The 26,485-nt window shown below is 38.7% G+C and overlaps 2 protein-coding genes across 3 annotated transcripts in view; one reads left to right on the top strand and one right to left on the bottom strand.

The window, feature by feature from the left end:
• Positions 1 to 6,363, bottom strand: part of CAMKMT (calmodulin-lysine N-methyltransferase) — a 212,813-nt gene extending 206,450 nt beyond the window's left edge. The window contains exons 1-2 of the mRNA XM_029965178.1: positions 6,282 to 6,363; positions 2,309 to 2,475 (exon numbers count right to left, since the gene is read on the bottom strand). Of these exons, the coding sequence (XP_029821038.1) occupies positions 2,309 to 2,379 (71 nt within the window). The 5' untranslated portion in view covers positions 2,380 to 2,475; positions 6,282 to 6,363. The remainder of the gene's footprint in view (positions 1 to 2,308; positions 2,476 to 6,281) is intronic.
• A 528-nt stretch (positions 6,364 to 6,891) lies between these two features.
• PREPL (prolyl endopeptidase like) lies at positions 6,892 to 25,147 on the top strand. 2 transcript variants are annotated; one of them, XM_029965030.1, is made up of 15 exons: positions 6,892 to 7,120; positions 7,595 to 7,837; positions 10,739 to 10,936; positions 11,450 to 11,516; positions 12,179 to 12,382; positions 14,397 to 14,520; positions 16,784 to 17,000; positions 17,580 to 17,765; positions 19,222 to 19,425; positions 20,153 to 20,328; positions 21,738 to 21,954; positions 22,145 to 22,294; positions 23,143 to 23,269; positions 24,161 to 24,243; positions 25,042 to 25,147. In XM_029965030.1, exons 2-15 carry the CDS (start codon positions 7,619 to 7,621, stop codon positions 25,120 to 25,122), a joined length of 2,253 nt encoding a protein of 750 aa, XP_029820890.1. In that variant the 5' UTR covers positions 6,892 to 7,120; positions 7,595 to 7,618; the 3' UTR covers positions 25,123 to 25,147. The 2 variants fall into 2 exon arrangements, 1 of the variants encoding a protein (XP_029820890.1); XR_001922277.2 differs by lacking the exons at positions 6,892 to 7,120; positions 25,042 to 25,147 and having other exon boundaries at positions 7,243 to 7,837; positions 23,156 to 23,269; positions 24,161 to 24,241.
• Positions 25,148 to 26,485: the final 1,338 nt, after the last annotated feature.

Here is a 26,485-nt window from a genome sequence, read left to right as displayed (position 1 = left end):
ATATGTTAAGTTTTCAGCAATAAGAACTGTTGCTCTATTATGTATGTTAAACTGTTATGCTTATCCCCTTAAATTACTGCTTCTGCAAAAACGGGGAAGAAACCTTATTTAACACAGACTCCAGGTAACGAGGATTTTTTTGCAGGCTATTTATACTTTTTTCCTGGCAAAATACACAGGGAGTATTTTCTCCTTCCCTTCTTCACCATCCTGCAATATTCTGAAATAATTATTATACTCTATCTATTGCCACTGCCTTAGTATGGAAAAAACATTTTAATATAGAAGAGTAAGTTCTGATCATTATTCCTCAAACAATCAGTGATTATCATTTTTCTAGGTCACTGAATATCTTTTGAAAAGGAACAAAATGCAGGAAAACATAAAATAAAAATTCCCACCAGAAGACAATATTCTTTGCAATATTCAGTTTTTGAAAGGCAATGTGACTCTGTTGCAGCACAGAAACTAAACACTTCCATTGGACAAAATCAGAGGAACACAATAAAAGAACACATAAATAAACATTTTTTTTGCAGTCTACAGTTTGAGCTGTGTCCTATTATCAATGAAGCCACTATTTTTTAGGCAAATACACAACACAAAATGAAATGGTGACATAGTAAGTGGTGGAAACACAAGTATACAACTATCAATGGCAGAGCAAGATCAGCCTGACATTGCTTTTGCACTGTCAGCACAGGTGAACCCTAGCTCATCTCCTACTTTAAAACTCTAGAACTAATAAATAAACCAAGTGACACCGAGTGTTCTAAACCATGGCAGCGAACTAAGGAGACTGACTGAAGGAGTTCAGGGCTACAGTGCAAAGGACTGCAGCCTTGTTCAGCCCAAATTCTACCTAAACACTGTGCATTTCCTATCACCAGTGTGTGCCTCTGAAGACCTAAAATCAAGAAATAAACTGCACAGAGAGATTATGTAGCTTGTGAGCATTTGAATTAGTACACAGCATTCCCTGGCAGTTTAGAGGAGAAGTTTACACATGGAAAAACACTGCACCTACTTCTATTACAAACAATAGTATTTTTCAGTGAAAAAGTTATCTCTTGAACCCTTCTAACATCAATAAGTGTAATCTCAGAAAATGGAAAATTAAGACTTTATAAAGCTCTAAACAATTTTGTACTTGACTTTACACCCAGATGCAAATTTAAAATGACCTGCATGTACCATTGTGGGGTTGGTTTAGTTTGGTTTGTTTTTCTTGTTGTTTCATTTTATAACCTTGCAAAAATGTCACAGTTTAATGATAGCCACTTGTTTGTGTTAAATCTTAGTTTCTATGATTGACTTTAATTTAAAGGTCCCAGGTAAAAAAAAAATATACACTTTTTGACTCGAGTTCTCCAGAACAGACTCCACCATGGAGAGAATGCAAAATCCCACACTCTCAGAGAGCCACTTAGAGGCTGCAAAACAAGTATCAATTTAGGGGTGCTTAAGTTACTGTTGCAGTGATACCTGTTAAGGCAAAACCTCGTGGCAGATACACACAAAACTGAACAGGGAAAAGAAGAACAAAGTAGAAGAAAAGAAAATAAAAACAACAAAACCACCATAAACAGAGTAATGAATGGGACTTATAAACAAAGCTACTGGGAATCCATTAACGTTCCTTGAGAGGGTTTTGCAGAGGTGGGAGGGCCAGGTTTCTGTGATTTTGTTTGTTTGTTTGTGTGTGGATTTTTTTGTTGTTAGTTTCTTCAACACAAATATCTTTGTTTCTTTGACCTGCTCTCATATAAACCAGATTTCTTCATTAGCTATATATTATTTTGTTGGAAGGGGAAGTTTTTATTCTTTCATTTTGAAAATTGGTTTCCAAATTAACATTGAGTTTTACAAGGACTGTTAAGAAGAAAGCTCAGTAAAATATAGATCATTACCAAAAAGATTTTAGGACTTTATGAATAATATCATGTCATTAAAATTTTTATTAAGACTACACATAAATGTGCTCAAGTTTTTTTACATCCTATTTATATCTGAAGAATGTCAAAACAGAAAGCTATTAAAAATATAAAATAAACTCTTGGTTTAGCTACAATCATTAGTATTTTCAGTGAAGTTCTGCCACTTCAGTGAAATGTACCAGAGGAAAAAAAAAAAGAAAAAAAAAATCAGACAAGCTGCTTACTATAACAAAAAACTAAAAATAACATCTAACAGTTTATTTGTAAACCATGCCCTAGTTACAAAAAACACTGGAAGAAGGACTAATGAGTTTTATATTTGAGGCCCATTTGAGATCTTAGAAGGTACTTAAAACTCTAACAATGCTTACCTTAAGGACACACTATACTCGGGATAAAACACGCTTTTATACTGAACCCAGGTCCCAGTTTCCTCTTCCATATTCTGGTCCTCTACTGAAAAGAGATTGAAGGATGCAAACCTTCTTACAGATACTTGTTGGAGATGCACATCTTTCAAGTGCTTTTTCTTCAGAACCTTTGAAATGAGGAACAAGTTAAACGTTAAGAATAAAACTTCAAAGAAAAGAACAAACAGAGGCCTCTTTAGGTAAAGAGGCAAACCATAATGGCTATGCTATCAGCTGATAGTTACAAAAACCTACTCCAAGTACGTCAAGCCTGAACAAAATAACAATGGTATTAATGGTAAGGGTCAAGGGAATGGGTTATGAATTATGTTTCAATAACTGTAAAGCAAATGGACTGTGTTCAGAAGTACACAGTACATTTGCTTTTTTAACTCTTGCTCCAGCAGACCCATGCAAAAATTAGAGGGGCAAACCAAGTTCTCCCCATCCTCTCATTTCACAAAGTTTCACAGTCCAAGCAGCGCCCTCACCAAGAAATTTCTGTGCCACTCACTGTTCCTATAGAGGGAGGGAAAAAAAAAATTAAGCAAGAGTATCATCTCTAGAATCTAAATAGCTAAACCCAAACCATGATCCTCTGGTGTCTGAGTACTATGTGTTTCCCTGGCAGATCACCTCCTACCTTATAAGTTATCTGCTGCACATTTGCCAAATTGCTGTCAAAGCTGCCCGAGTTGAGAAACCTGCCACCTGTACCAAGCCTCAAAGTTACAGACACCACAATGGTGTATTCCCCTACCAGGCCCCCATAAGGGGACTGATGCATGAGCCAGCCCTTATGTGAACCCCAAAATACACTGACAGCACCAAGTTCAGTGCTAAGAGACAGAAGAATTCAAGGCAGTGGGAGAGACAGAACGTGGTCATTTGCATTTCATAAATGATTACAACACTTGTTCGGGAAAGTGAAAACATGGACTCTCTTCCTGCATAGTCTGCTGCACTCAGCCATCCTCAGGGAGCAAAGTAGCAACCTGTGCAGGAAAACCTGGCATCCTGCCTGTTTGAGCTGTGTCATTGCACAGAACAGACAACACAGCCAGCACTTCCCTGCCAGACAAAAAGACTTATTCCTTGGGTCATTGATGTGGAAGGAAAGATATCCTGGATTTAACTTTTCTCCTAACATTGGACAGAATACATAAATAATTGCCATTGCATTTTTAAAATTAAGGTGCATATGCAGTCCACAGTGATGAAAAAAAAAACAAACACCAAAATCAGAGCAGAAAATAAAGTCATAACTATAAATTGACAGAGGTACAAGAATAGCTCCATTGAGTAGGACAGCATCACAATTTACAGATTTTTGCCAACTAGAGATAAATCAAATGAGAAACAGCTCTCAGAATTAAGAAACTTGAAATGGAAGCTTTGCATACAGGATGTGTACAAAAAATAATGGGTCACTGATTTTTTTGCTGTATCCAACCTCTGTTGACATGCTTTAAATGAAAATGCACTCGCATTCAACAGCCTTACAATTTGAGGCCACGACCTCTTATTTTTCAGGATACTTCGAAGTACTACACATGTGAGGAGAATCACTGTGTATGCTATGCTGTTAGAAACTAACAGCAGGTTTGAGGAATCAAGCTTACTGCTTTTGGATCCATTGGCAGGTCTCAGCATATGAAAGGCACAGGCATTTTCAACAAAGTATGAAAAACAGCTGTGTGCTGTCCACACTACTTTGTACTTCTGTACCACGTGAGAAAAATACATACATGAAGGAAATGGCAAAAACATCAAAACAGGAGAACCAAATTAAAAGACCAGCAAAATTAAGACCTTCATGTAATAGCAGCAGGCCTGGAAACAAAATGGTCCATCCTGACAACTAAAGAAAACCATCAAGACCTAATTTTCAGAAAAGCTGTTTGGGGGCTGCTTTAAAGCAATGGCAAGCCAAACACACATATAGGGAGTAATCTAATGCATGCCTATTTCTCTAACTTTGTTGCTAAAAACTACAGACTGGATAATGCCATCAGTTGCACACACTGGCAGAACTCAAAAAACAGCCTTAGAGAATTTACTCCTGTTATTTTCAAATGCATTTTCAAATGAATGGCTAACTTCCCTTAGCACTGATTGAATGCAAAAAATATTTTTCTTGATTCTGACAGGTTAAGTTTAAAAATGTTGCCAAACTTCAAACTCACTACATACATAAAACATTTTATTGATAAAGAACACATAGGTAATTATGCAAACCTCTGGTTCTTTATGCTAGCTTCATAGGATACCTCATAAAAGGGCTTTTTTCTTAATTAAATCAGCGAGCAGGCACTCAAGTATCCTTACCATAGTAAATCAATTTGTGTGTGCATTGAATGAAAGCAAATTCAATATATAAACACACCACAGAACTGATTTCACGTAAGCCACTATTATAAGCAGTATGAAATGTGTTTTTAAAAGCACTGTAAGAAACACTTTGACAGTGCTCCTTTAAAGATGGATATAAAGGGAGGTTGATACCTTCTTCCAATCCATTTGATACCTTCTTCCAATCCATAGATAGATCTGAGCACTTCTGTAGTAAAGAGTGCAGAACTGATTTTTACTTCAGATGTACCAGTAAGATTAAATTGATCTTTGCTCATTGTACCATACAAAAATCAAAAGAAAAGCTAAAGAACATGGGAAAACCCAGGGAATATGTAGAGGAAAAGGTCATAGATACGTGTAGTTTGAGGAAGAAACAGAAGTCTTCTCCCCAAATACCTACGTGCACCCTTCCACAATCCCATTCTGTTGTTATGAAAAGCTATGGGATTTTTAAAAGACAGGAATATGCCAAAGACAGTATATGTTGAAAACAAGTAATAGCTAGTATAGCCACAGAGGTCAGCTTACACAGCCTGCTAGAACAGAAACCTACAAAGACAAACCTGATATTCCCACCAGTAACTTTGACATTTCCTGCTTTAGAGTATAATAAAACAGAATTTGGTCCTGTTGAACAGGATCAGCAAATCTACAAACCAAAACCACATATAAAATGCAATATTGATGCCCTCAGGCCTCTCACTCCATTACCCAGCTGCAGCCAGGTGGCCCTTTCAACCCACCTTCTCAGGGAGAGCTGCCAATGGGCAGCTCCAGGTGTGCATTTGCAGAGAACTAAACATTTGAGTAATATATCACATCCCATAACAATAACAACTAATTAAGCTGATCTGGTTTTTTTAAGCCTTTACACATACGCTTATCTGCAGAGGAATCCTTTCCAACCTTGCATAGCTCCTAAAGGGTCTAAAACAGTATGGAAGGCTGGAGCTGAGAAGCTGCTGACACCACAGCACAGGTGTCACCACTTGCTCCTTCTTCCTCCTCATCTTCCTCCAGGCATGGCCCAGCCAGCCTCAGCAAAGTGCAGTTTTCACTGCCAGGTGAGTGGGGTCTTGCCCCCGCTCCCCATGAAAGGCAATTTGGGGAACAGGGAGCAAAGAGCAGGAATGGGGTAAAACCCACAACAACCAGCCATAGCAGCATCGATGAAAAGTGTCAAACCATGGTCTGAAAATCCCAAGGTAGTGCCCTCAGGCTACAAGGTGCCAATATGATGCTGGCCCTCCTCCCTTAACACTGGCCATGGACTGTTTGGGAATCTAAAGCACAATTTAGAATCACAGAATATCCTGAGTTGGAAGGGATCCATCTCTTGGTTCTGCGCAGGACTGACGAAGAATCCTGAAGGCATTGTCCAAATGCTTCTTGAACTCAGACGGGCTTGGTGCTGCGACCACTTCCCTGGGGAGCCTATTCTAGAACCTTTTCCCAACCTCAACCTCCCGACTCAGCTCCATGCAGCTTCCTCGCGTCCTGTCACTGCTCACGAAAGACTGGTACCTGCCCCTCCACTTCCCCTCTCTTCACAGAGCCGCGGGTGCGTATATACACGTACATATTTTTATTATTACCACATTTTCCAGGCAGAGGGCTGCAAACATCTTTGCAAACCCCACCGCTACTGTTGCCCGGCAATCTCCGCCAGGGGCTGGCGGACAGCGCTCGGCAACCCCGCCGCACCAGGCGCGCCGCCAGGGCCACAGCCCGCGCCCGCGGGACCAAGAGCCCGGCGCTCCCTCGGGCGCGGTCCGCCCCCCCCGCCATGCGGCAGCCCCTCCTGCCGCGCGGGCTCCCCTCCCTGTCGCGAGCAGCCGCCAGCGGGCCTCGGCCGCCCTCGCGCCGGCTCGCTCGCAGCCTGCCCCGCGGCGGGGCGGCGGCGTGGGGAGGCGGCGTCCTCGGCCATCGCACGGCGGGAGCGGCCTAAGCTGGCACGGGCGGGAGGGAGACTGGGCCGGGCGGCAGGGGCGGCCGCACCGAGCTCCAGCGGCTGCCAGGACCGGCGGGCTAAGCGACGGAGCAGGAGGAGGAGGGCGGTCCAATCTTTGTTAGGGGTCAGCGCTGAGCCGGTCTCTTAAGCGGCCGAGGAGTTCCGCGTTCTCCAGGCCCGGCACCGCGGGGCGCGGGAGCGCGCCTCAGGACAAGTCGTCTGCGGCCTCCGGGCACGGGACTGTGTGTGGCACGCAGCCACCCGAGACAGCCGCGCCAGGGCCCGCGCCAGCCCGCCCGCCGCGGCTCCGAGTCCCCGCGCTGACATCAGCGGCTGAGCCGCTGAAGCTCCCGGCCGCCATCTTGGTGTGCGGGCAGCGCCAGCCGGGAGCGCTGCCGCCTGGCTGGGCATCTTATCCCGGGCAGCCCCGGCGGAGCGGGAGCGGGAGGAGGAGCGGGAGCGCCACGGCGAGTCCTTGCGCGGGCCCGCGGCGGGAAGGGACAGCGCTGCGATGAGCGGGGCGCGGCGCGGCGGCTGCGGCTGCCCCGGCGGGACACGTGGGGCCTGACCCCCGCAGGCGGGGTCAGCTCCTGCTGCCGAGGGACCCTCTGGAGAGAGAGCGTGGGTTTGGTGTTGGATGATGGGGGAGCGGGGGGGTTCGACTTCTCCAAACTCTCCCAGAGTTTCGTTCTTCAGCGCTTGAAGGTGTGTAGTTGCACTTTTCATTCTCCTCCTAGTTTCGCTGGAGTTAAACTTGAGTCGCCAGGAACGTGCTGGTTAAACTGCAGTTGATAAGAAACAGCCAAAGTTTTACTGTGTCTTCTCATATGATTTACCTAATGAATCAATATCATTTCTGTGAGAGAGGAAGTTCTACCTGCAGTTTATGTTACGTTTTTTTTCACACACAGTGTAAATGATCTGCAATTCGGGATTTTCAGAAATTTCAGGTTGGCTATCAAGAAATGAAGGTTATGATGTCCTGTGTTGGACTGCGAAATCTTCTCCAAGGGCTAAGCTTCCGTGTCAAGTACTACTCTAGCATTAACCATCTTCAAACAACATGTCTTTGTAGTAAAATTAAAGCAAAAAAATGCCACATCCTGAACTGTTCAGAATGTACATGCACACACAGGACCGCACCATCTGGAAGCATCCTGCCGTGGAGATTCCTTTCCTGCAAGGTATGCTGTTTAAGTATAGACTCGATGTCAACAACCACCTTGGCATATCTGTTAAGGAAGCCAGCCATACTTTTCACATGTTGAGGAAACATAGTTGTCCCGGAGAATTTGGTGCAGAGGGATAAATACCAGGATATCACTTACATTCAAAGACATGTACCATTGTTAAACTTTCCTGCGCTGCTTTGATGTAAAGCTGCATTTTCATTGATCTTCCTGGCGTAGTGATTTTTAAAAAAAATGGTATCTTCCAGAAATGTTGAGGTAAAGTGTCAGGAGAAAACTGCAGGGACAGCTAGTGTAGAGGCAAAATATCCAAACTGATGACACCATACTTAACCACTGTGAGCTGTTTCAAAAAAAACTGTCATGCACAGAGTCAGAAAACAATCTGAAATAATTTTAGGTCTTCTGTTCCAGTATTTTTAATACAGATTTTGCTAAATGTATTATAAAAGTTTACTGTAGTATGACAGCCTGGAAACTGATTTATATGCATAATGCAAATGCATAAATACTGTTTTAAAAGATTTGTGTTTTGGTTTATTTGATCTTAAACATGTTTTCAGATGGATGTGGGGTTGTCCTAAAATTGCTTTTATTTGTCACCATAAACAGTTCCTAAGTCTGTGTCTTAAATGTAAACAAATGTTTCAAGAAGAATATAGGAAGTCTGGATGGATGAGAATGTGTGGTTCAGTTTATTCATTGGCACTTCACTAACACAGTTACAAATGTTGGTCTATGACACTGGTTTCAGGATACCAAACAGATGGTTTTCACCTGAAGGGAAGCTATGCCTGTTTGCTTTGAAGCAAATGTTTGCAAACTGATTGTTACTGAGATCCTCTGCTATGTAGATGTTTCTGGATTACTGTTTTTTCCCCAGGCAGGGAGGTGTACAGTAACTCCTTAATATATCCCTACACTGTGACCACCAGCTGTGTGTAATATTTCCAGATAAACACAATGGGAATTGCTGAAAACAAAAGGAGAGCAATCATCAAAATATTCATAAAGAGTGGAACTTGCCAAAATAAGTTGTGGATGCTAAAATTTTACATAGAATCATAGAATCATCCGGGTTGGAAAAGACCTCTGAGATCATCAAGTCCAACCCTTGATCCAACACTGCCATGGTTCCTAGACCATGGCACTAAGTGCCACATCCAGTCTCATCTTAAAAATCTCCAGGGACGGAGAATCCACCACCTCCCTGGGCAGCCCATTCCAATGTCTGATTACTCTCTCTGTAAAAAATTTCTTCCTAATATCCAACCTAAACCTCCCCTCGGCACAGCTTAAGACCGTGCCCTCTTGTCCTTACTGCTGGTTGCCTGGGAGAAGAGACCAATCAATCCCCAGCTGGCTACAACCTCCTTTCAGGGAGTTGTAGAGAGTGATGAGGTCTCCCCTGAGCCTCCTCTTCTCCAGGCTAAACAACCCCAGCTCCCTCACCCTCTCCTCATAGGACTTGTGCTTGAAAAATAGGTATAAGGGGAGATCAAACATACACAAGAGAGAGTTTTTAAATATCCAGAAACCACGTTCAGCCCAGGAAATGCCTGAGCTAAAATTGTTGAAGGCTGGGGAAATACCTGTTGAGGAAAATAATCTGGCTTGTCCCATTCTTATGCTTTCCTAAGTATCTCTTTATGGCCACTCTGAGTTTTTTATTTGGTTACATTTAGTTTGAGGAATAGTGTTTTCTTAAAACAGTTTTTCCAGTGACTGGGAAGAAGGTGGTACAACTTGAGCATCCTGCAGTTTCTTTACCCTGACCAATTGCACAGTTGCTCCAGAGGTTCTCTAAGGCCTTTCACTATTTCTTTGCCTTGTGCTTCCAATTTGATGTACCAGGTGAGAGAGACCCATTGGTCTGAACCAATAACAGACACTCTTAACGCCTCAATGATGTGCTTTATGTTCACAGGGAGTTTGGTAAATGGAGCAAATAGTTTCTTTTCCCTTCAAAGTCTACTTGTAATGTTCAGATTTTGATTCACATGCATTTGTGAAGAAAAACTAGGAACAAACCAACAGTTCTTGATGCAAAGTGAGGATGGGGTATAAAGCATAGGCTGCTTTTTAGGCTTCAACACATTCATACCATACACTGAGTGTTAGAAAATGCTACTCTGTATGATCTGTGCATTGTTATGTAGTGTAATATATGTTGTTAAGCTTATTACTTGATCAAGTGAGATTTCACATCATGCAAGAGGAATTAGCATTGTTCTAGCAGTTTTAACACATTTTTAACATTTTTACAATAGAAGACAGCTTTGTTGGCAATGAGGTAGCATGGAAAACCAGTTCCTTAAACTTATTCCTGATAAAATTGTTGCAGAACCCATATAAGTTCACTGCTCCACTTCATTCTGTGCCTTATGAACATTTATATTAACACTTTTGAGGAAGTGGAGCAAGAACCTGAACAAGGACTCCCAGGTACTGGGACAGAGGTTTGAATGGTATTGTTGTCTAGGGAAGGAAATGAGAAATTACACTGTAAAGGCAGGAAATTATGAAAGAACACCAGTGAAGAAGGAAAAATAATAGAATTCCATAAAAATTAACTAAAACCTAGTTCTAGAAAAAGAGCAAATATATTTACTCATAATCAATTAAGAGCATATATTAATAGTACCCTAAATTTTGAAGAGAAGACTTCAATAAATGTGTCAAGTAAAGCACGTTTGACAATGCCTCTTAAAAAGATCAGGAAGAATTACAATAAAAACATAACTCAACTGTGGTTTTTCTTTTTAATGGCACATACTGTTGTAATAATGCAAAGTTGGTTTGGGGTCTGTAGCTCAGGAAATACTGCCTCAGTATATTCATACTGGTCTACAGTGTGCTGGCTTGTAGCCATTGCTGTCTTTCTTTACTTATCAGGAAGGAACAAGAATCTCCTCCAAAAGGAAGCAAAATACATCCGTAGTAACATCAGAGCTTTTGCACAAGAATCTTCTGAAATCAGAGCAGGAAAACTGGAATGACATTTCACCAATATACAAACCCATGACAAAGAGAATCAAAGAAAAACTAGAAGAATTTCACAACAAGTACACATTCAATTCAGAAAGCCCAAGGGTAAGTGGCAAAAAATACATTTCCCATTGTTAACTGCAAATAAAAAGCAGTGAAGCCATTCCTTTGATAAAATGCTCGTTTATTGATTACTTTATGGTAGAAGTTTTGAATATTTTAATAATTGTGGGTAGTAGCAGCATGTGTTTAGAACAGCTTATTCCTGTTATGATAGGGAATTTACCTTAATTTCTCCATAGGCAAAAGCAAGTAAAGATACAATAATCATCTGACTTTTGCATAAAGAATACAAGACATTGTAAGTTGCAAGAGAATTGCAGTGATCTGAGGCTTTTGTTAAATTTAAAGCAGGTAGAGGAAGCTTTAGTACCCTAACTTTGAAAGAACCTTTGTGATGCGTGCAATTCCTTATTCAGTACCAAATATATGTGCTACATTCTGTCATTTGTATATGGTACAGTTCTGTGTTACAGAACAATGACTGAATACAGGGATTCTAAGGAAATAGTCTAACTATATGTTGGACTTGAAACATGCTTGTTTTGTATTGAACAGATGAGGTTTGGAGAGAATGTGTACTTTGAAGAGAACGGCTGCATATTTCTTTCAAAAGCAGATGATGGTAAGGGATTTATCTTCCTAATACAGTAGGATTCTTAAAAATGTTGTACATATATCACTTAGTGTTCTTTTGTTACATTAAAGCTGAGCTTCTCTGTTTCTCAAAATAACTAAAAATACTTTTATACAATTCTTTAATGATTGATTAATAATTCTAGAATCTTGAATCTGAAAAGGGGAGGTGAAGATGGTTAGAGAATAGTATATATTGATACTAAGGCAAGTTGCTGGAGAGGAAAGAGAGAAGTCACTTCTTTTCATAGCCCTAATTAAACATTTTGAAAACAGAAAAAAGCATTCATGCTTTTGTATTTCTGAGGGGGTGGAAAAAAATTACTAATTGTATTTATTGAAAACAAGCACACTTTTGCTATCTGAGCTGTAAAATTCAATATGTTTACTAGAAGCCAGGATCTACACTTTTAAAATATTTTTAGTAATAACTACAGGACTTTTTTTTTTTTTTTGGAACTGTAGAATTTTTTGTTTAGTTTTATGAAGTGCATTTGCAAGTATCTTGCAAGACAGTTTTGTGGTGTTGATAAATTCCAGTAGTATGCTTGTGAATATTGCAGGCAGATTTGTTAAATACAGGCATTAACAACGACCATTCATTTTGACAGTGTCTTAGTTACAGGATTTTTTGCCTTTTTTTTTATGTAGATGAAGGAAATGTTGACATTTTATTCAGCACTGACGATCTTGGCTTTTCTGATGCCTTTATTCAACGAATCAGAATTTCACCAGATCAGATGTACATGGCCATCAGCTTAAAAAGTGAAAGTTCTGAAGAAGCAACCTGCGTTATTATGAAACTTGGTCATTTTCCTGTTGTGAAAAAAGTAATTCCAAGTGTATTTAGCTTTGGTAAGTTGCTTATAAATATCCTGTGGATCCCACCAGCTTTTAACACAACATTTTTCTTAGTCTACAAATAATATTAAAATATTAAAAAAAAAAGTAGGCAGCATTTAATCCTATAGCTGTTGAATTGTTTCTTATTTATGATTTCTTTCACACTGCACAATTACAAGTTATCTGATGTGGGTGAAAGGGACTGCTTTCTTGATACAAGTTTTCCTTCATTGTAAAAGCAATCATTTATACGTGTTAGAACAGTCATAGATATCATTTTTTCTATTGAATTCAATATGCTGCTTTAAAAATTTACTGACATAACTGTTTGTGATTTTTTTGAGAAATGTTCTACTTGATAAACTATTACAGCTACAAGTGAAGTCATTGATAGCTGTAGACAATTGGCTTTGCTGAAAAAGTGTGAAAGTACCACCTACTGTTGGGTATCAGCTGGAATTTCAACTGGAATCTCGGATGTGGATCACAGTTCAGAGGCCAGTGAAGTCAGCCAGTCTTTCAGAATAGATTACAGAGGTTTACACTGCTCTTAAAATAAGCAAAGGTAAACTGAAGCAAATGGGAAATCTTTCTTTTTTTATAGTATGTTAAAAGAATATAGCAGAAAGAGTATAATAGTATGTATACAGTGTTCCACATCTTGTATTTTGGATTATATTTTTGGATGTCATCAAATTTATATAGTACAGAAAGCAATTTGCCTAGGCAGGGCGAAAAACTAAAATCTAGGTAAAATTTCCTAGTTATAAAAATGAAGAGCAGCAAGAATTTAGTGTTATGTTTGCACAACTGAAGATTAAAATGCCTGTTGAAAACTGAGCCTGCAAATTTGCCAGATACTTGATTTGAACATCTATCTAGGTCCAGAAGAATCTGGACCAACAGGTCCACAGTAGGTATGACAGATTATGGCAGATAATAAAAGCACGAAAGATGACTATCAGAATTGTAGAGATTACCCTACTTTTGTAAATTTAGTCAGGTGTGAATGAGGTACAGACGTATCATGAAGTACAGGGGTGTGTCAATCATGAGGAAGAGAATTAGGTCTTATGACCACTTGCAAAGTATGTGCTTGTACTGAGAGAGATGCAATAGCAGGGAGAGAAACGGAAGTTCTTGAAAATTTACATCTTGATTTCTTAAATGCTAGGCTATAGAAGAATTTGGATTTCCTTTCTAAAGCCTTGTCTTCTTAGGGAACCCTCAGCTACCTGTGCACTTGGGAGCCACGTCACTTTTCAGATAGCAAATTGTTTGTGTTGCTTCAGTGTGGTACTTCCCCAGGTTTTGTATTGAAAATTATTTATATTATATTATTTATATATAAAGTATTTATATATAAGGCAACATACAATAACTTTTTAAAGCATAAGTGTTAAATGTTATTCTGGTGGCTGTAGGAGCAACAGAGATAGCAGTAATGTGGCTGGATCAGTCAGATTACTGAACTTCAGAACAACAAGGTTCCTGTATTTGTACATCTCTAATGTTGGTGAACACATATACAGGCATAGAAAACTGGAGAATTTTTATCTCAGCAGTACCCACAGGGCACATGCATCATCTCTTTTCTCTGAATGGTTTGCGTGCAGTCACATGCAGCAGTGCAGAGCTTATGCTGTCTTTATTATCTCGCTGACTCCATGTAAACCTCTGTTTCTCTCTTCAGTTTTAAACAGCCACATATTTTCTATTTTCCTGTTACCTCCAGAACCCCCACAGGGTCAAGAGCTTCCTGTTACTGGGCCCCATAACATTGTCCTCTGCCTTTTTTTTTTTAATATGTTATGAGATACTTGATGTGTGGTGTTCAAAGAAAACACGGGAAAAAGCTTTTTGTAGCTTACCCCAGTCCCTGCAGGATGTAGAAATGCTGTCCTCAGTTCATGTCAGCTGCAACCCACCTTTTTCAGCATTGGGTCCAATGTCCATGATCTCCATTTTCTCTCAGTAATAGTATCCGCTGTTCCAAATTTGATATGCATTTGTCTTTTTTTTCCAGAATGGGCTGCAAATGATGTTCTGTATTACACAACTCAGAAGAACCTTAAATGCCAGAATGTGTTTATGACCACTTTCACTTATCAGAAACATACTAAGTTAGTTTATACAGAACAAGATGCAAGGTAATACTTACCTAGAAATATAACAAGTCCTTTACATATTTTAGAGTGTTTTATATGTATAATATAACTGCTTCAGAAAGTGTTCCATATCATATTTCAAATGGTAAAATGCATTTTTAAGTTGTGTTCCACTGTCAGTAGAGCCTTATACAGTCTGTGAATGTGCTCTGTTCTCCTTTTGATATGTGATCAACAGAGATTTAACTTTCCTCTGTTACCTCACGAGTTCAATTGAGTTTATAAATGTCAAGGTCACTCTCAGGTCAGGGTGTCCTTTAATGAATGTGTGACAGTTTCATACAGGGTAAATCAGACAGTAGATTTCATTTTGTTTTCTCTGCTATTGATGTCTGATACATCTTTAAAAAAAAAAAACACACAGAAGTTCAGGCTAATCCTTGCTCTGGGTAATGGATGAACAAAATCATTACAGCATTCCCAGAGACAGAACTATTGTTGACTGAATACCCTCTCAATAACCTTTCTTTAAGCAGTGGTTTAGGAAGACAAGAAGGCTCTTTGCTAAAGAGTGCAGAACTAGTTTTTCAACCATGCAGAGTGTGGTAGATTTATACAGCATTCTGTAAATGTTTGTGATTATCCTTAATTCAAGTTACATATTCAATAAAGAAATTTCAATTATACTTTCATATGGGAAAAAAAATCTGCAACTGAGCTGGAGTAAATAAGATCCTTTTATTCCAGCTGCATTTGATGCATAGTTTTGGAAAATCAAGTTCCATTAACCTGACACTTCCCCACAGGGAAACCATTGGCATAATTCTGAAGGTCACAGTCATTACAGTAAATCTACTAGAAACTTACTCTAAAGGGTCATGTGTTATTGCAGCTCATAGCTGAACTTACTTCTTCAGCAGAGATGGCAAGACATTCTTTTGTACTGCCACTGAGCAGTTCCATTCTACATCTCACCAGCTCTTCTATTGCAATCAAGTATTTTTTTTTAGAAGTGGAAAATTTCTTGACTTCCTTAAAAAACAAAAGCTACAAGGATTAAAAAAAATTGTCATATCAAGGTCAGAGGCCCTGGGGAGAAGTGTAACCTGCATTTCAGCTTGACCCTCTTAGATGTAAGGGTCAGCAGAGATGAACTGTTGGAATCTCTACTGAATGCAGTGCCACATTCCTGCCAAATTCATGGGTATTAGAGAGGCAGGAAGCTGATTTCTTGTAGACTTTAGACCCCTCTCTGTGCCTGTTCTCCTAAAGATGTCAAGAGAGTGCAATTAGAGGAAACAATAGTACAAAAAAATTGGAGTTCTCCACCTGCAAATAATTAAAGGCACTGAAAATGCTATCTAAAGCATCCTTTCCTTCATCAGTCAATTTTGAATTCTAGAGATATCATTATTGCAGTCATGTATCTGATCTGTATGATGCCAATTACGGTCCTCAACCCTGCAATTTCTTGATGAAATCTGGATCTTCGTGATCGACAGCTTTGCTTTTAGAGACATCAGTCTTAAAGATTCAAAATGCCAAAGAAACTGCAGTGTCTCAAGATGCGACATTCCAGTTAATTAGGATGACTCACAGAAATTTGAATCTGAATTTCAGCCTGAACTTCTCTAATACTAGCATGCAACCAGTGGTTATCATTGTTTTCTATTTCTAAATTTTAGAGGCATTTAAAACCAGTAGATAATTCCTGGTTTCTTAGACACTTCCAAAAACAGTTCCTAGTTTCCAGCTTTATCACTGCAACACTGTCCATCTTGTCTCATTTTTTTTAAAAACAGTACTTTTTGTCTTATTTGCTTCCAAGTTAGGTCAGCAGAAAACAGACATTTTATCAATTTATCTTTATAACAGCTCTTTTGTTATTGCTGTTCCCACATGATGTCCTTTATTAATTTTAATTTCATTATCTATTACTATTTTTAAAAAATTAGGGTTACAAGCTCAATAAAAAGTTCTTCATTTTGTCTGAATTTTAAAGCCCATATAGATCAATAAGCTTCCAGTCTGTCACAGTGATGCAAAAACCTGAATTCAGTTGGGCAGCAACTGAGCTGCTTTCTTTTCAGATTTCAGGTTCCGCACACAAGATTGCAGGTTTTTGAATCCCAGGATAAATGCAGCAGAAGTGGGTTTGGGAGTCACGTAGCCTGAAATTTCTCCAGCCTACTTACAGGCATGTTTTTTTTTACCTTGCGGGTGAAAGGCCATGATTCTGAAACAACATGCATTTTTAAAATACTAATCAAATTTAGGCTTTTTTTTTTCTAATTATTCCCTACAGATTCTTTGTAGACATTTATCTCACGAAAGACAGGCGTTTTCTCACTATCAACAGCAACAGCAAGACAACCTCAGAAGTTTGGCTGGTTGACTGCAGGAATCCTTTTGCATTACCTGCACTTGTACAAGCACGAACAAAAGGGGTCATTTACCACATCGAGCATAGAAATGATGAGTTATATATTCTTACTACATATGGAGAACCTGCAGAATATAAGGTAATTTTAACTGATAATTAGAGTCACGGGATTCATTCAGATCCCTACTTCAGATCATATAGAAATAGTAAGGCTGAATTTTCATTTTGTGCTTCACAGCTTACCGAAATAATTTGAGAATTACACAGAGAGCCACATGGATTGAAAAGAGTGATAGTGCGACAGGAAGTCTTGCCTGTAGCATGCCAGTTTGATTCTAACTCCTTTGACAGCATCAAGAAATGATTATGCTTTAACAGTCATGTCCCCTATATTGAAATTTAAGTTGGTGATCTCGGTCTGTATAATCAACCTACCTACAATTCTGCTGGCCATGCTGAAAGCACTTACTGCATTAAAATCTTCTGTAGATTAACCTTTGAGACTTGATCTTCTCCAAATCTTACTGAATCGTTCTTCCATTTTGCCTAAGTAAAGGGAGTTTAAAAACCTCCAGTTTTAGTCAGGCCAACACCCCCGATACAAATGAGTATTTTATTCAATAAAAACACTCTAAGAGATCCCCTATATGCCTGTACCTCTAATTTGTAACTCTTATTATCTCTTAGTAATACAAAGTTGTTTATTTTATTTTTATAGCTGATGAAGGCACCAGTAGCTTCCAGCGGCAAGGAGAACTGGCAGTTAGTTTATGCACTGGAAAAGAAAACAAAGCTAGTAGACTTTGAGATGTTCAGTGATGACTGTATTATGTTCCTGAAGAACGCTGGTCATCTTTACCTAAATGTGATTTCTTTTGTTTCACACTCAGTTCAGTCAATAAAGGTAAGTTTTATTTGGCTTAAGCAGCATATTTTTCCAGCACTATTTAATTTTTTTAACATAGCATTATAATGAAAGCAAAGATAAATTCTAAAAGTAAAAGTGGTTTGAAAAGTATAATACAGCAAAGTTTGTTGTTATGAGTAATTGTATTTACCTGTGGCTGTTCTTCAGGATTTCATGTGGTGGCTTACTGCAGCAAAGTTAAAGAGCAGCTCTCTTATGAGTCAGTTCTTTCTTCAATATACTACAGTCAGCCTCTTTACAATACAGCTGATTTCTTATGTAAAATAGGACTTGATTCCCTAAACATTCTACTTAGTTTTACTGGACCTATTTTTGGTTACACACATTGGTGTAAGCAAGGAAATAAGCCTGGCCCTCCAACAGAAAAAAGATTAGAGGAACGTTCAGAAGACAAGTATGGACACTGTGCCATAATAAATGGGAAGAGTTGACATTACAGTACAATTGGTGCAAAGTATTTCTTCCCTTCTCAAGTTCTTGCTACATACTTGTGGATTAAAACCAAAGTGACTCAATTCAAACCCATGATTTCTGGAGACCATTCAGATGAAATAATTGATTTGTTTGTCTGAAAAATACAATCTGAACTACTTACAAGTTTATTGCAACAAGCTGCCAATGCCACATTCTGTAAAAGTGCAACAGAAAAAGGCTTTCAAGAAAGTACACTGTATGGTCTCCAAAATCTTCATTTTTAAAAATGATGTTAGTTTATTTATTCAGAAAGGGTCTGCAGTTACTCGGGAGAACTTGGACTTTTGCTGCCATTTCGGAAGTCTCTAACAACTTAACCCGAGTAAGTAATGGTCTGGCAAAGGGTTTGGCTATGTCCCTGCTGCTCTCAAAGAATGAATCTTGATTTCTTTCATTCTTAGCAGAGTTAAAAACCTTAAATATAATAACAGTAAGTATCTGAGGGTGAATGTGCCAGGAAAAGGTTTTGTTCTTCACAATGGCTGGCACTAGGAACAAAGTTAAGAGGCAGGGGTTTTCAGTGGCTTAGCATTACTGAGCTAACTCACAGTAAAAGCATAACAACTGACATGGACTTGGCTGCATAACATGTTGAAGTGGAACTGGAAATGCAATGAGAAATAGGATCTAAAAAATAAAAACTAATGAGGAATCATTTCAAATACTGATTCAGTTTTAAAAAAATAGAATCTGCATTAATGCCCATTTTAAACTGAATTTGAATTTGTTTTTCTTTTTTATTTCATTGTTGAACTTTATCCAATGGCCTCAGGGGAAAAGTTCACCAGTCTGTCACTTTTTGACTCTTTCACTACTGAATTTAAAAGAAATACAGATTGTGCTACATACAAACTAAAGATAATAGTTAATATCCAAAGCCTTTTCCTCTGAAGGACACACTAAGCAAAATTTTCAGCAGCAGTGTAAGGGTCTCACTTAAAATGCCGTGTTTTCTCAGCTACCTACGTGGGCCTGTGAATTTGAATTGGAATCTCATCCTGAACATACCACCAGCACTTGCTATTTTCAGCTGTCCTCCCCAGTACACCCCCCTAAACGTTTTGCATATTCATTTAAAGAAAATAATCTCATTGAACAAGCTGTGCAAGAGGTACCAATTATTACGAATTGTCACACTACACGTTTACTAGCTAAAAGCAAGGTAAGATTTTTTCAGTCCTTTCCCTTTCCTTTTATTCTTTGCTTCCTCCCCACCCATTTAAAGAAAGTGCATTTGGCAGGGAATAGAGATTAAAAAATGTAAAGAGCAGTTGGTGCTATAGTTACTAAACAGTGGGTGTTTTCTTCAGTGCTATAGAGAAGAACAAGAAAGAGTCGTGATTTTTTTTTTCCATTAACCTGGCTATGCCAGAGGAGATAACAGCATACGATGAGTCAAGGATCTTAGTATAGTATAAGTTAGAATTGCTGGTTGATGTATGGTATTGTACTCTGCATGATAAATTAAAAAGATGCTCTGTTGAAAAGAGCTCCCCCCAGCCAGCTGCACGATGTAGATCAAGAAAGGAAAGTTTTAACAGCCTGAGTTTAAAAATTTGGAGATGTTAATAAAGAGTTTGTACTGTGGTAAGTGGTAAACTATTTTGTTAATAACATATATTCTTGGTGTTAAAGGGGGAAGGAAGACTCGGGTGCTTTGGTAGTTTAAAAACTCCTCAGGTGTTGCACTTAAATGAATTTATACTCTGCCCACACAGCAGAGGTTCAGTCTCGTGCTTTATTTTTCAAGAGTGCTTTGAATATTCTAAGTGAAAAAAAATTACTGTAATCAAAAAAACACATTTTAAAATAAATAATTGAAGTTTTCATTGCCATGTGTCATTGAGATTTCTGCAATGTCCCTTATTGTAAAAATACTCCTTTTCCAGGATGAAACTTTGGTGCCAATTACAGTTTTTCATAATATGAATTCTGAAGAGCTACACAGGAAGCCACTTCTAGTTCATGTATACGGAGCTTATGGCATAGATTTGAACATGAGCTTTAAAGAAGAGAAGCTGATGTTAATTGAAGAGGGTTGGATATTAGCATATTGCCATGTTAGGTAAGTCAAATATAAAATGGAATTAAGATTTTAATCTGCAGGATATACAGGTATTTCTTGATGTGCAACTGAAGATGTAGAGAAAATTTTTTCATGTAGCTATATGTAATTATTCATCTCTTTGTAGATTTTTTTAACATAAATTTACCTCAGGGAAAAAGAAGACGAGCACATATTGCATTTGGGTTTCTTAAATCTACAGGATGGCTGTACGTAACTTTCAATCTTTTGAAGTCTCATTACCTCTTGTCTCATCTTTGCTCAAGAAAAACATTGATAACATGTTCAAATTGCAGCGACATGTTACCTCCCTCTCTTTCTGAGGGCACTGTGTGCTAGTGATCAGTCTATGTCTTCTGAAAACCATTTGCCTTCTACAGCAGCAACTAAGCATTTAACCCACATCTCTTGCTCTTTTATTGGCTAAATCCTCTGTCTCCAGATTAGCTACAAATCTACCAGTTTTCTAAAACCAGCATGAACAATAGGCTTCACATTTTCACTGAGGTAAGTATGTAAGGAAGACAACAAAAGAGTCACTTTAGGGGAAGGAAATGAAGTGGGGGAAATGCGTAATTGTTTGAAACACCCGGCCCAAAACAAATTCAGCATACAAATATATCTGCTCTACTCAAGTGACAAGCACTGTGCTATTCTTCCTTCTGCCCCACTAAGTATCTTAAGATGCAAGTCAGTCTTAGGTGAAGATGGGTTTTTCATCCAAAGATGGCAGACTAATCAGTTAATTAATTTTAAACTTGAAACCAGAAAAGGAAGCTTCAGGTGGCTTAGAACCAAATTGTGGTTGTGTAGAAATAAATATAAATTCATTCTGTAATCCTATATTTCAAAATGTTAACATTTCAAGTAGTATTTGAAATTCAAAAACTAGGGGAAAAAAACCCCCAAACCCACCTTTCTAACAGTCTCAGAATTTAAGCTATGCAGAATTCAAATCCTGAGTCTGCTGTGGAGCTGAGAAATACTGTTTTACTGTTCTGAATAAATGCTAGTGTTAGTGATGTAAGTATTGAAAATGTTTTAGATGTTCTAATAGTTTCTTGTGTAGAAAGATAATATTATTGTCTGATTTTTTTATTGCCTACAAAGGACAGTGTCCTAAAGTGGTGCTTTCTCTGCGAGTTCCAGGACACGAGCACAAAAAGGCATGGAGTGCCCTTAGAGAGTTAGTATTTTCACCAATCATCATGCATGGATTTATTTTGTCTTCATGTTGTGTCTTTTAGCCATAACTGAGGGTAAAGATAAAAATAGAGAAAATAAGAGTTAATTAGGAAGGCAAACTATGGTTTTGCAACTCCGTGGCTGCTGCTGCTCTTTCATTATCTGAAGCTTTGCCGTGTAATATTTTCCAGAGAGACTCAAACTCGAATTTCTTTAAATTTCAGGGGTGGAGGAGAGCTAGGCCTTAGCTGGCACAAAGATGGATGTCAGCATAATAAACTCAAAGGTCTCCATGACCTTAAGGCTTGCATCATGCTGCTGCACGAACTGGGGTTTTCTCAGCCAAAACACACAGCACTGGCAGCTGCCAGTGCTGGAGGAGTTCTTGCAGGAGCCCTGTGCAACACTGATCCAGAACTGATCAGAGCCATGGTTTTACAGGTGAGGTGCTGCAGACCTTTTATGGATTATAACATTAAGCTGTATTTTCTGTTTCATTCTACCAGTTTCTGAATTAGAAACATTCCAATTCAAAATTCACTTTCTTCATTTGTTTGAGAACACATTGACTCAGGCATTCAAGGTCCTCTGTCCTATTTGCCAACTTTTTTTTCTTTTCATGACTTCTAAGGCTCCTTTTGTAGATGTTCTAAATACAATGATGAAAACTCATCTCCCACTGACAATTGAGGAACAAGAAGAATGGGGAAATCCATTAGAAGATGAAAAATGTATGAAGTATATCAAAAGCTATTGTCCATACCAGAATATTAAGCCACAGGTAAAACTATGCTTTCTGTGTGGAATACTACAGTAATAAAGTGTAGTGATTTACAGCTTTTTGCAGAAAACAAAAAGTGGATAACAAATTTAAAAAAACCCTCCAATATGAATTATTTCTGTAATAATCTTAGCAATATTTGGAGTCACAAGTGACTACTGAGATTAACCGAATGCCTTCTCCTAAATAATCAGTATATTTCAAAACTTTAGGACTCCCAGGAAGTAATAGATTACTCTATGATATAACAAACCTCAACATGCAAAATATCTTCTCCTTTTGTGGGGGCTTTCTGTTGTTCTACTGGGTTTTGCAGACTTTGTCACAGAAGGAAGGCAATATTTTCAACTGATTTAATACCTTCTAAGAGTCAAACACCGAAATGGAAAAGGAGCTATAGCTTTGACATTGTCATCTCAGGGGAAATCTTTCTTTATTTGAAATAATGTGTTAGCTGTGTTACATAGCTTGATTAAGTAAAATCTTACTATTTAAAAAACCAACTTTTTCTCTGCAGAAAGATAGCAAAAATAAAGCTCAGCTATTGTTCTAAGGTGAACCATTCCATGACTACTACTCCGGGTTTTTTTTGCAATTATCAGATTTATACCAGTGGGAGGAGGATGTTTTTGATGACCTTTTGCAAGTAGATAATCCCCTACTACGAAGTAATTTTTCAGACCAAAATGGTTTTTTGCAGTTAGTGATAAAAGTGAGGTTTTTTAAGTAATTATGTAATACATGTTTTTAGATAAATCCTAACACGTTGTACAGTAAGAAAAAAATTTGTTACTCTGTGAGAAAAACCAATTGTCAAGTGTTTAACTGGTTTTGGTTTTTAACCTCAGTGTTATCCTTCAGTTTTTATCACGGCATATGAAAATGATAAACGGATACCACTAACAGGAGTCTTACGATATGTTCAGAAACTTAGGAAGGCTGCACTAGATCATGCCAGCAGAACAAGTAAGAAAGGTAAGGATAAGGATATTACAGGTAAACAGAGTTGGTTAAACCAAATATTAACAGTCATGTAATTAAACACCATAGAGATTGACACCTCCTTAAATTAATTCATTTGTACAACACAATCCCATACTTTTAGCTCCACAACAGGCTCTGAGATGCAAAAAAATAAAGACTGGCTCGCTCTTTCTTAGGCCTCAACATATGTCAGCTGTTGGGCAGTGCAAGGTGAACCCATACCATCAGTCCAGCTACCAACAGGCCCAGAGTGCAGTTCTCAGCAATGCTTGGATAAAATCTTACTTTTGCTGCTCTACAAAAAACGACTTTTCTCACTTTGATAAAGCTGCAGGTCTTAGTCCAAGGCAGAATGACAGCAAGGCCAAGGCACAGGTGCTTTTATACCTGAAACTTAACACTAGCTTTGGGACACTTTCCAGCGAAAGGTACATTCAAGCCTTACCATTTTCTAGTACTGTCTCATCTGGGGAGAGGTTTTTACCATCAGCATCAAAAGAGATCTTGAATAACCTTTCCTAATTTTCATTATGCCCTGTATCTGCAAGCAGCACAACTGTGATGGTTGAGAAATTACAGCAGATGCTGCGGTTGCTGTTGCGGTCTTTGCTCAGAAATCAAAAACCACATCTTTCCAAAAAGACTCAAAGAGAACAAACACACTAAATAGATAAATATTTCTCAAATATGCAATTAATAGAAATACAAATAATTCATTCAGAAAGCCCCTATATGATCCTTTTTTATTATTTTTTAAGGAATAATAGAAATTCTGTCAGGACCGAAGGCAGAATTATCTATACCTAAACAACTCACATCCCCACTTACCTTTTTCCTTGTTCATTCAATGTAAAGTGATCACTAGCTTCATCATTGTTCCAGGAAATTGGATTCCTAATATCATCTTAGATGTCCAGGCAAATGGCAGCCATTGTGATTCATCCTGGGAGCACTCAGTGAGTGAGGTATGTTCCCTTTATTGTACATGTCCATGATGTGTTGGAGGGAGGTGTCCCCTCAATTGATACTTCAGTTTCAGTAGTCATGCAGTCACTGAATGTATGTTTAAAGTATAAAAAAGAAAAACTGCAAGAGCAACTGCTGGTCTTATATATCTATAACACAACAATTTATATACATAATTATATATATTTATCAATATATACACTTCTATAGATAGAAAAGAGACAGTGACAGGGCGAGATTATTGAAACAGCCTCAAAACAGTTTTCAATTCCCACTGTAATGTGTTGAGAGCATTGAATGAAAGGTTCCAAGTTGGGCAAGACATTATTCCAGCAGGAAAAGTCTTGCACTGTAGAGTATTAAGTGCTTAAAATTGTCATACTATTTACTTCCATCTTCTTCATGTGTGAGACATATGATGGGTTTGATCTTTACATTTTGAAATGCATGATCTGTACTGTCAAAGTTATTACAATTAGCTTTCAAGATTTTGGACTTTATACAAGTGTGCCTGTTAAAAGCAACACAGTATATTGTTATCAGTGTCTCAGACTATCACAGTTGGATACAAATTTTATTACTGTTATTTTGAACAAATCCTAGCAAATGTTAATTTGGTGATTGTGGCAGTAACTCCCAAAATGAATTCCTTCAGGAAGAGCTTCATTCTGTTTTAGGGCAAGATATTTCTTAGCATTAGTCTAGGAAAGGAAGAAGATTAGGATAGCTGCACAAGAGCCTGAAGGTTTATAGTGCAAAGAACTTTACTTTGTAATAAAATATTTTCATTATTTTAGGTCGCAAGACACCTTGCTTTTCTGAATAAAGAACTTGAGGAAGTATGCCATCTCCAACATCATAGCAAATCCTGCAGATAGCTAATAAACACAATGACCACCTGAAGAACTTTGGGTCGGATTTTTATTTATATGGAAAGCAAACACCTTCTCCAGAGGATCTTTGCTCCTGGATCCCTGCTTTATGGGCATAAAGTGCACAAAGCTGGGTGTGGCATTGGCTTATAAACATACAGACCAAGAACTGAATTTCTCTGCTGCCTGGTAGTACAGAAGTAGCTGCCAGCATAAATGAGTTTGTTCAGTAAGTTCTGTTCGCACAAGCCAGCAGTGCAGCGCTACACGAGCAGAGCTGAGCGCAGCAATGGGCACATAAAGCCTCACATGAGTAGCACATGCACTTTGTACAGGGAGCCTCTCCATCCTAAGCCATCTCTTGTAAGACCACCTTTTACACAAGGCAGTAAAACTCCTAAGTAGTATTTGATGAAAAAGTCTCACTACTTCTAAAACTAATTCCCATAAGTAAGTGATGATGACTGTTGCCTTCCTATCTACACAGCAGTCATAGTGTACTGATCACATGGTGGGATCGATCAAACTGCAAAGAAATGGACTCTCAAGAACAGCAACTTTAGCAGAACTCTTTGATCTGAGCAGATTAAAAATCTTGCAGTTACCTTAACTAGCATGGTAATCTTAAGAAGGAGGTGCCAAAGTCCCTCTGGAAGACAAGATGAATGCCCCAGAGGATGATGCCAGAGTGTCTCCAGAGGATAAAACAAAAAGAATGCCCCCACTGAAGCAGCCCAATTCATAGCTTAGCTGCCCTCTAAGCAAGGCACAAACCAGCTGTGCATTGCTTGTTAAAATACATGCTTGGCCCCTGTGCCCACAGCAGACTGCACCAAGTCAAATGCTGACTCTTCCTTTGGGCCACATCAGCCACTGTAGGTGCAGCAAATGCAAATCAAAGCGCAAGTGTGACAATCAGCTTCAGCTGTGACAGTTGCTTCAGCTGCATACTCTGAACTAAAGTACACACCCCTCACCTCAGCCTTAGGGTAGGAAGAGAAGTAAGAGAATGCAAATGTATTCTAATTCAGCAGGGAGGGGAGGAATCAATTTGAAATGCAGCCCTGAGTGTAGAATTAGATGTATTAGCTATATTTTGTTCTTTTCCTTACTAACTTTGAGGATAATCAGAGCTGTTAGAGTTGAGAGAAAAGACACCACAACCATATATATCAGTCCTGCTTGTGTTTACCTGCTTTAACAAATACAGGGCCACCCCTTTAGAATAAGTTTCACAAATCTACACATTTGTTAACATTTATTATGAACTGCCACAGGCTCTGGAGCTCTTAATAACCAGCAACTGTAAGAGGTAGCACCCAAAAAGCAACTGTTGTCTTTCCTCCCAAAAATACACACACTTTAACAG

The sequence above is a fragment of the Manacus vitellinus genome, unplaced genomic scaffold, assembly GCF_001715985.3.
Source record: "Manacus vitellinus isolate BGI_N305 unplaced genomic scaffold, ASM171598v3 scaffold_8_pilon, whole genome shotgun sequence".
Lineage (NCBI taxonomy): Eukaryota > Metazoa > Chordata > Aves > Passeriformes > Pipridae > Manacus > Manacus vitellinus.
This window is presented reverse-complemented; position numbering and strand designations above follow the sequence as displayed.

Bases quoted from the DNA above. Each gene is read 5' to 3' on its own strand.
- PREPL (XM_029965030.1), top strand. From the start codon at position 7,619: ATGAAGGTTATGATGTCCTGTGTTGGACTGCGAAATCTTCTCCAAGGG. The intron at 14,521-16,783 runs GTAATACTTACC...TATTCCCTACAG, and splicing joins TATACAGAACAAGATGCAAG to ATTCTTTGTAGACATTTATC. The intron at 23,270-24,160 runs GTAAGGATAAGG...TCATTGTTCCAG, and splicing joins CAGCAGAACAAGTAAGAAAG to GAAATTGGATTCCTAATATC.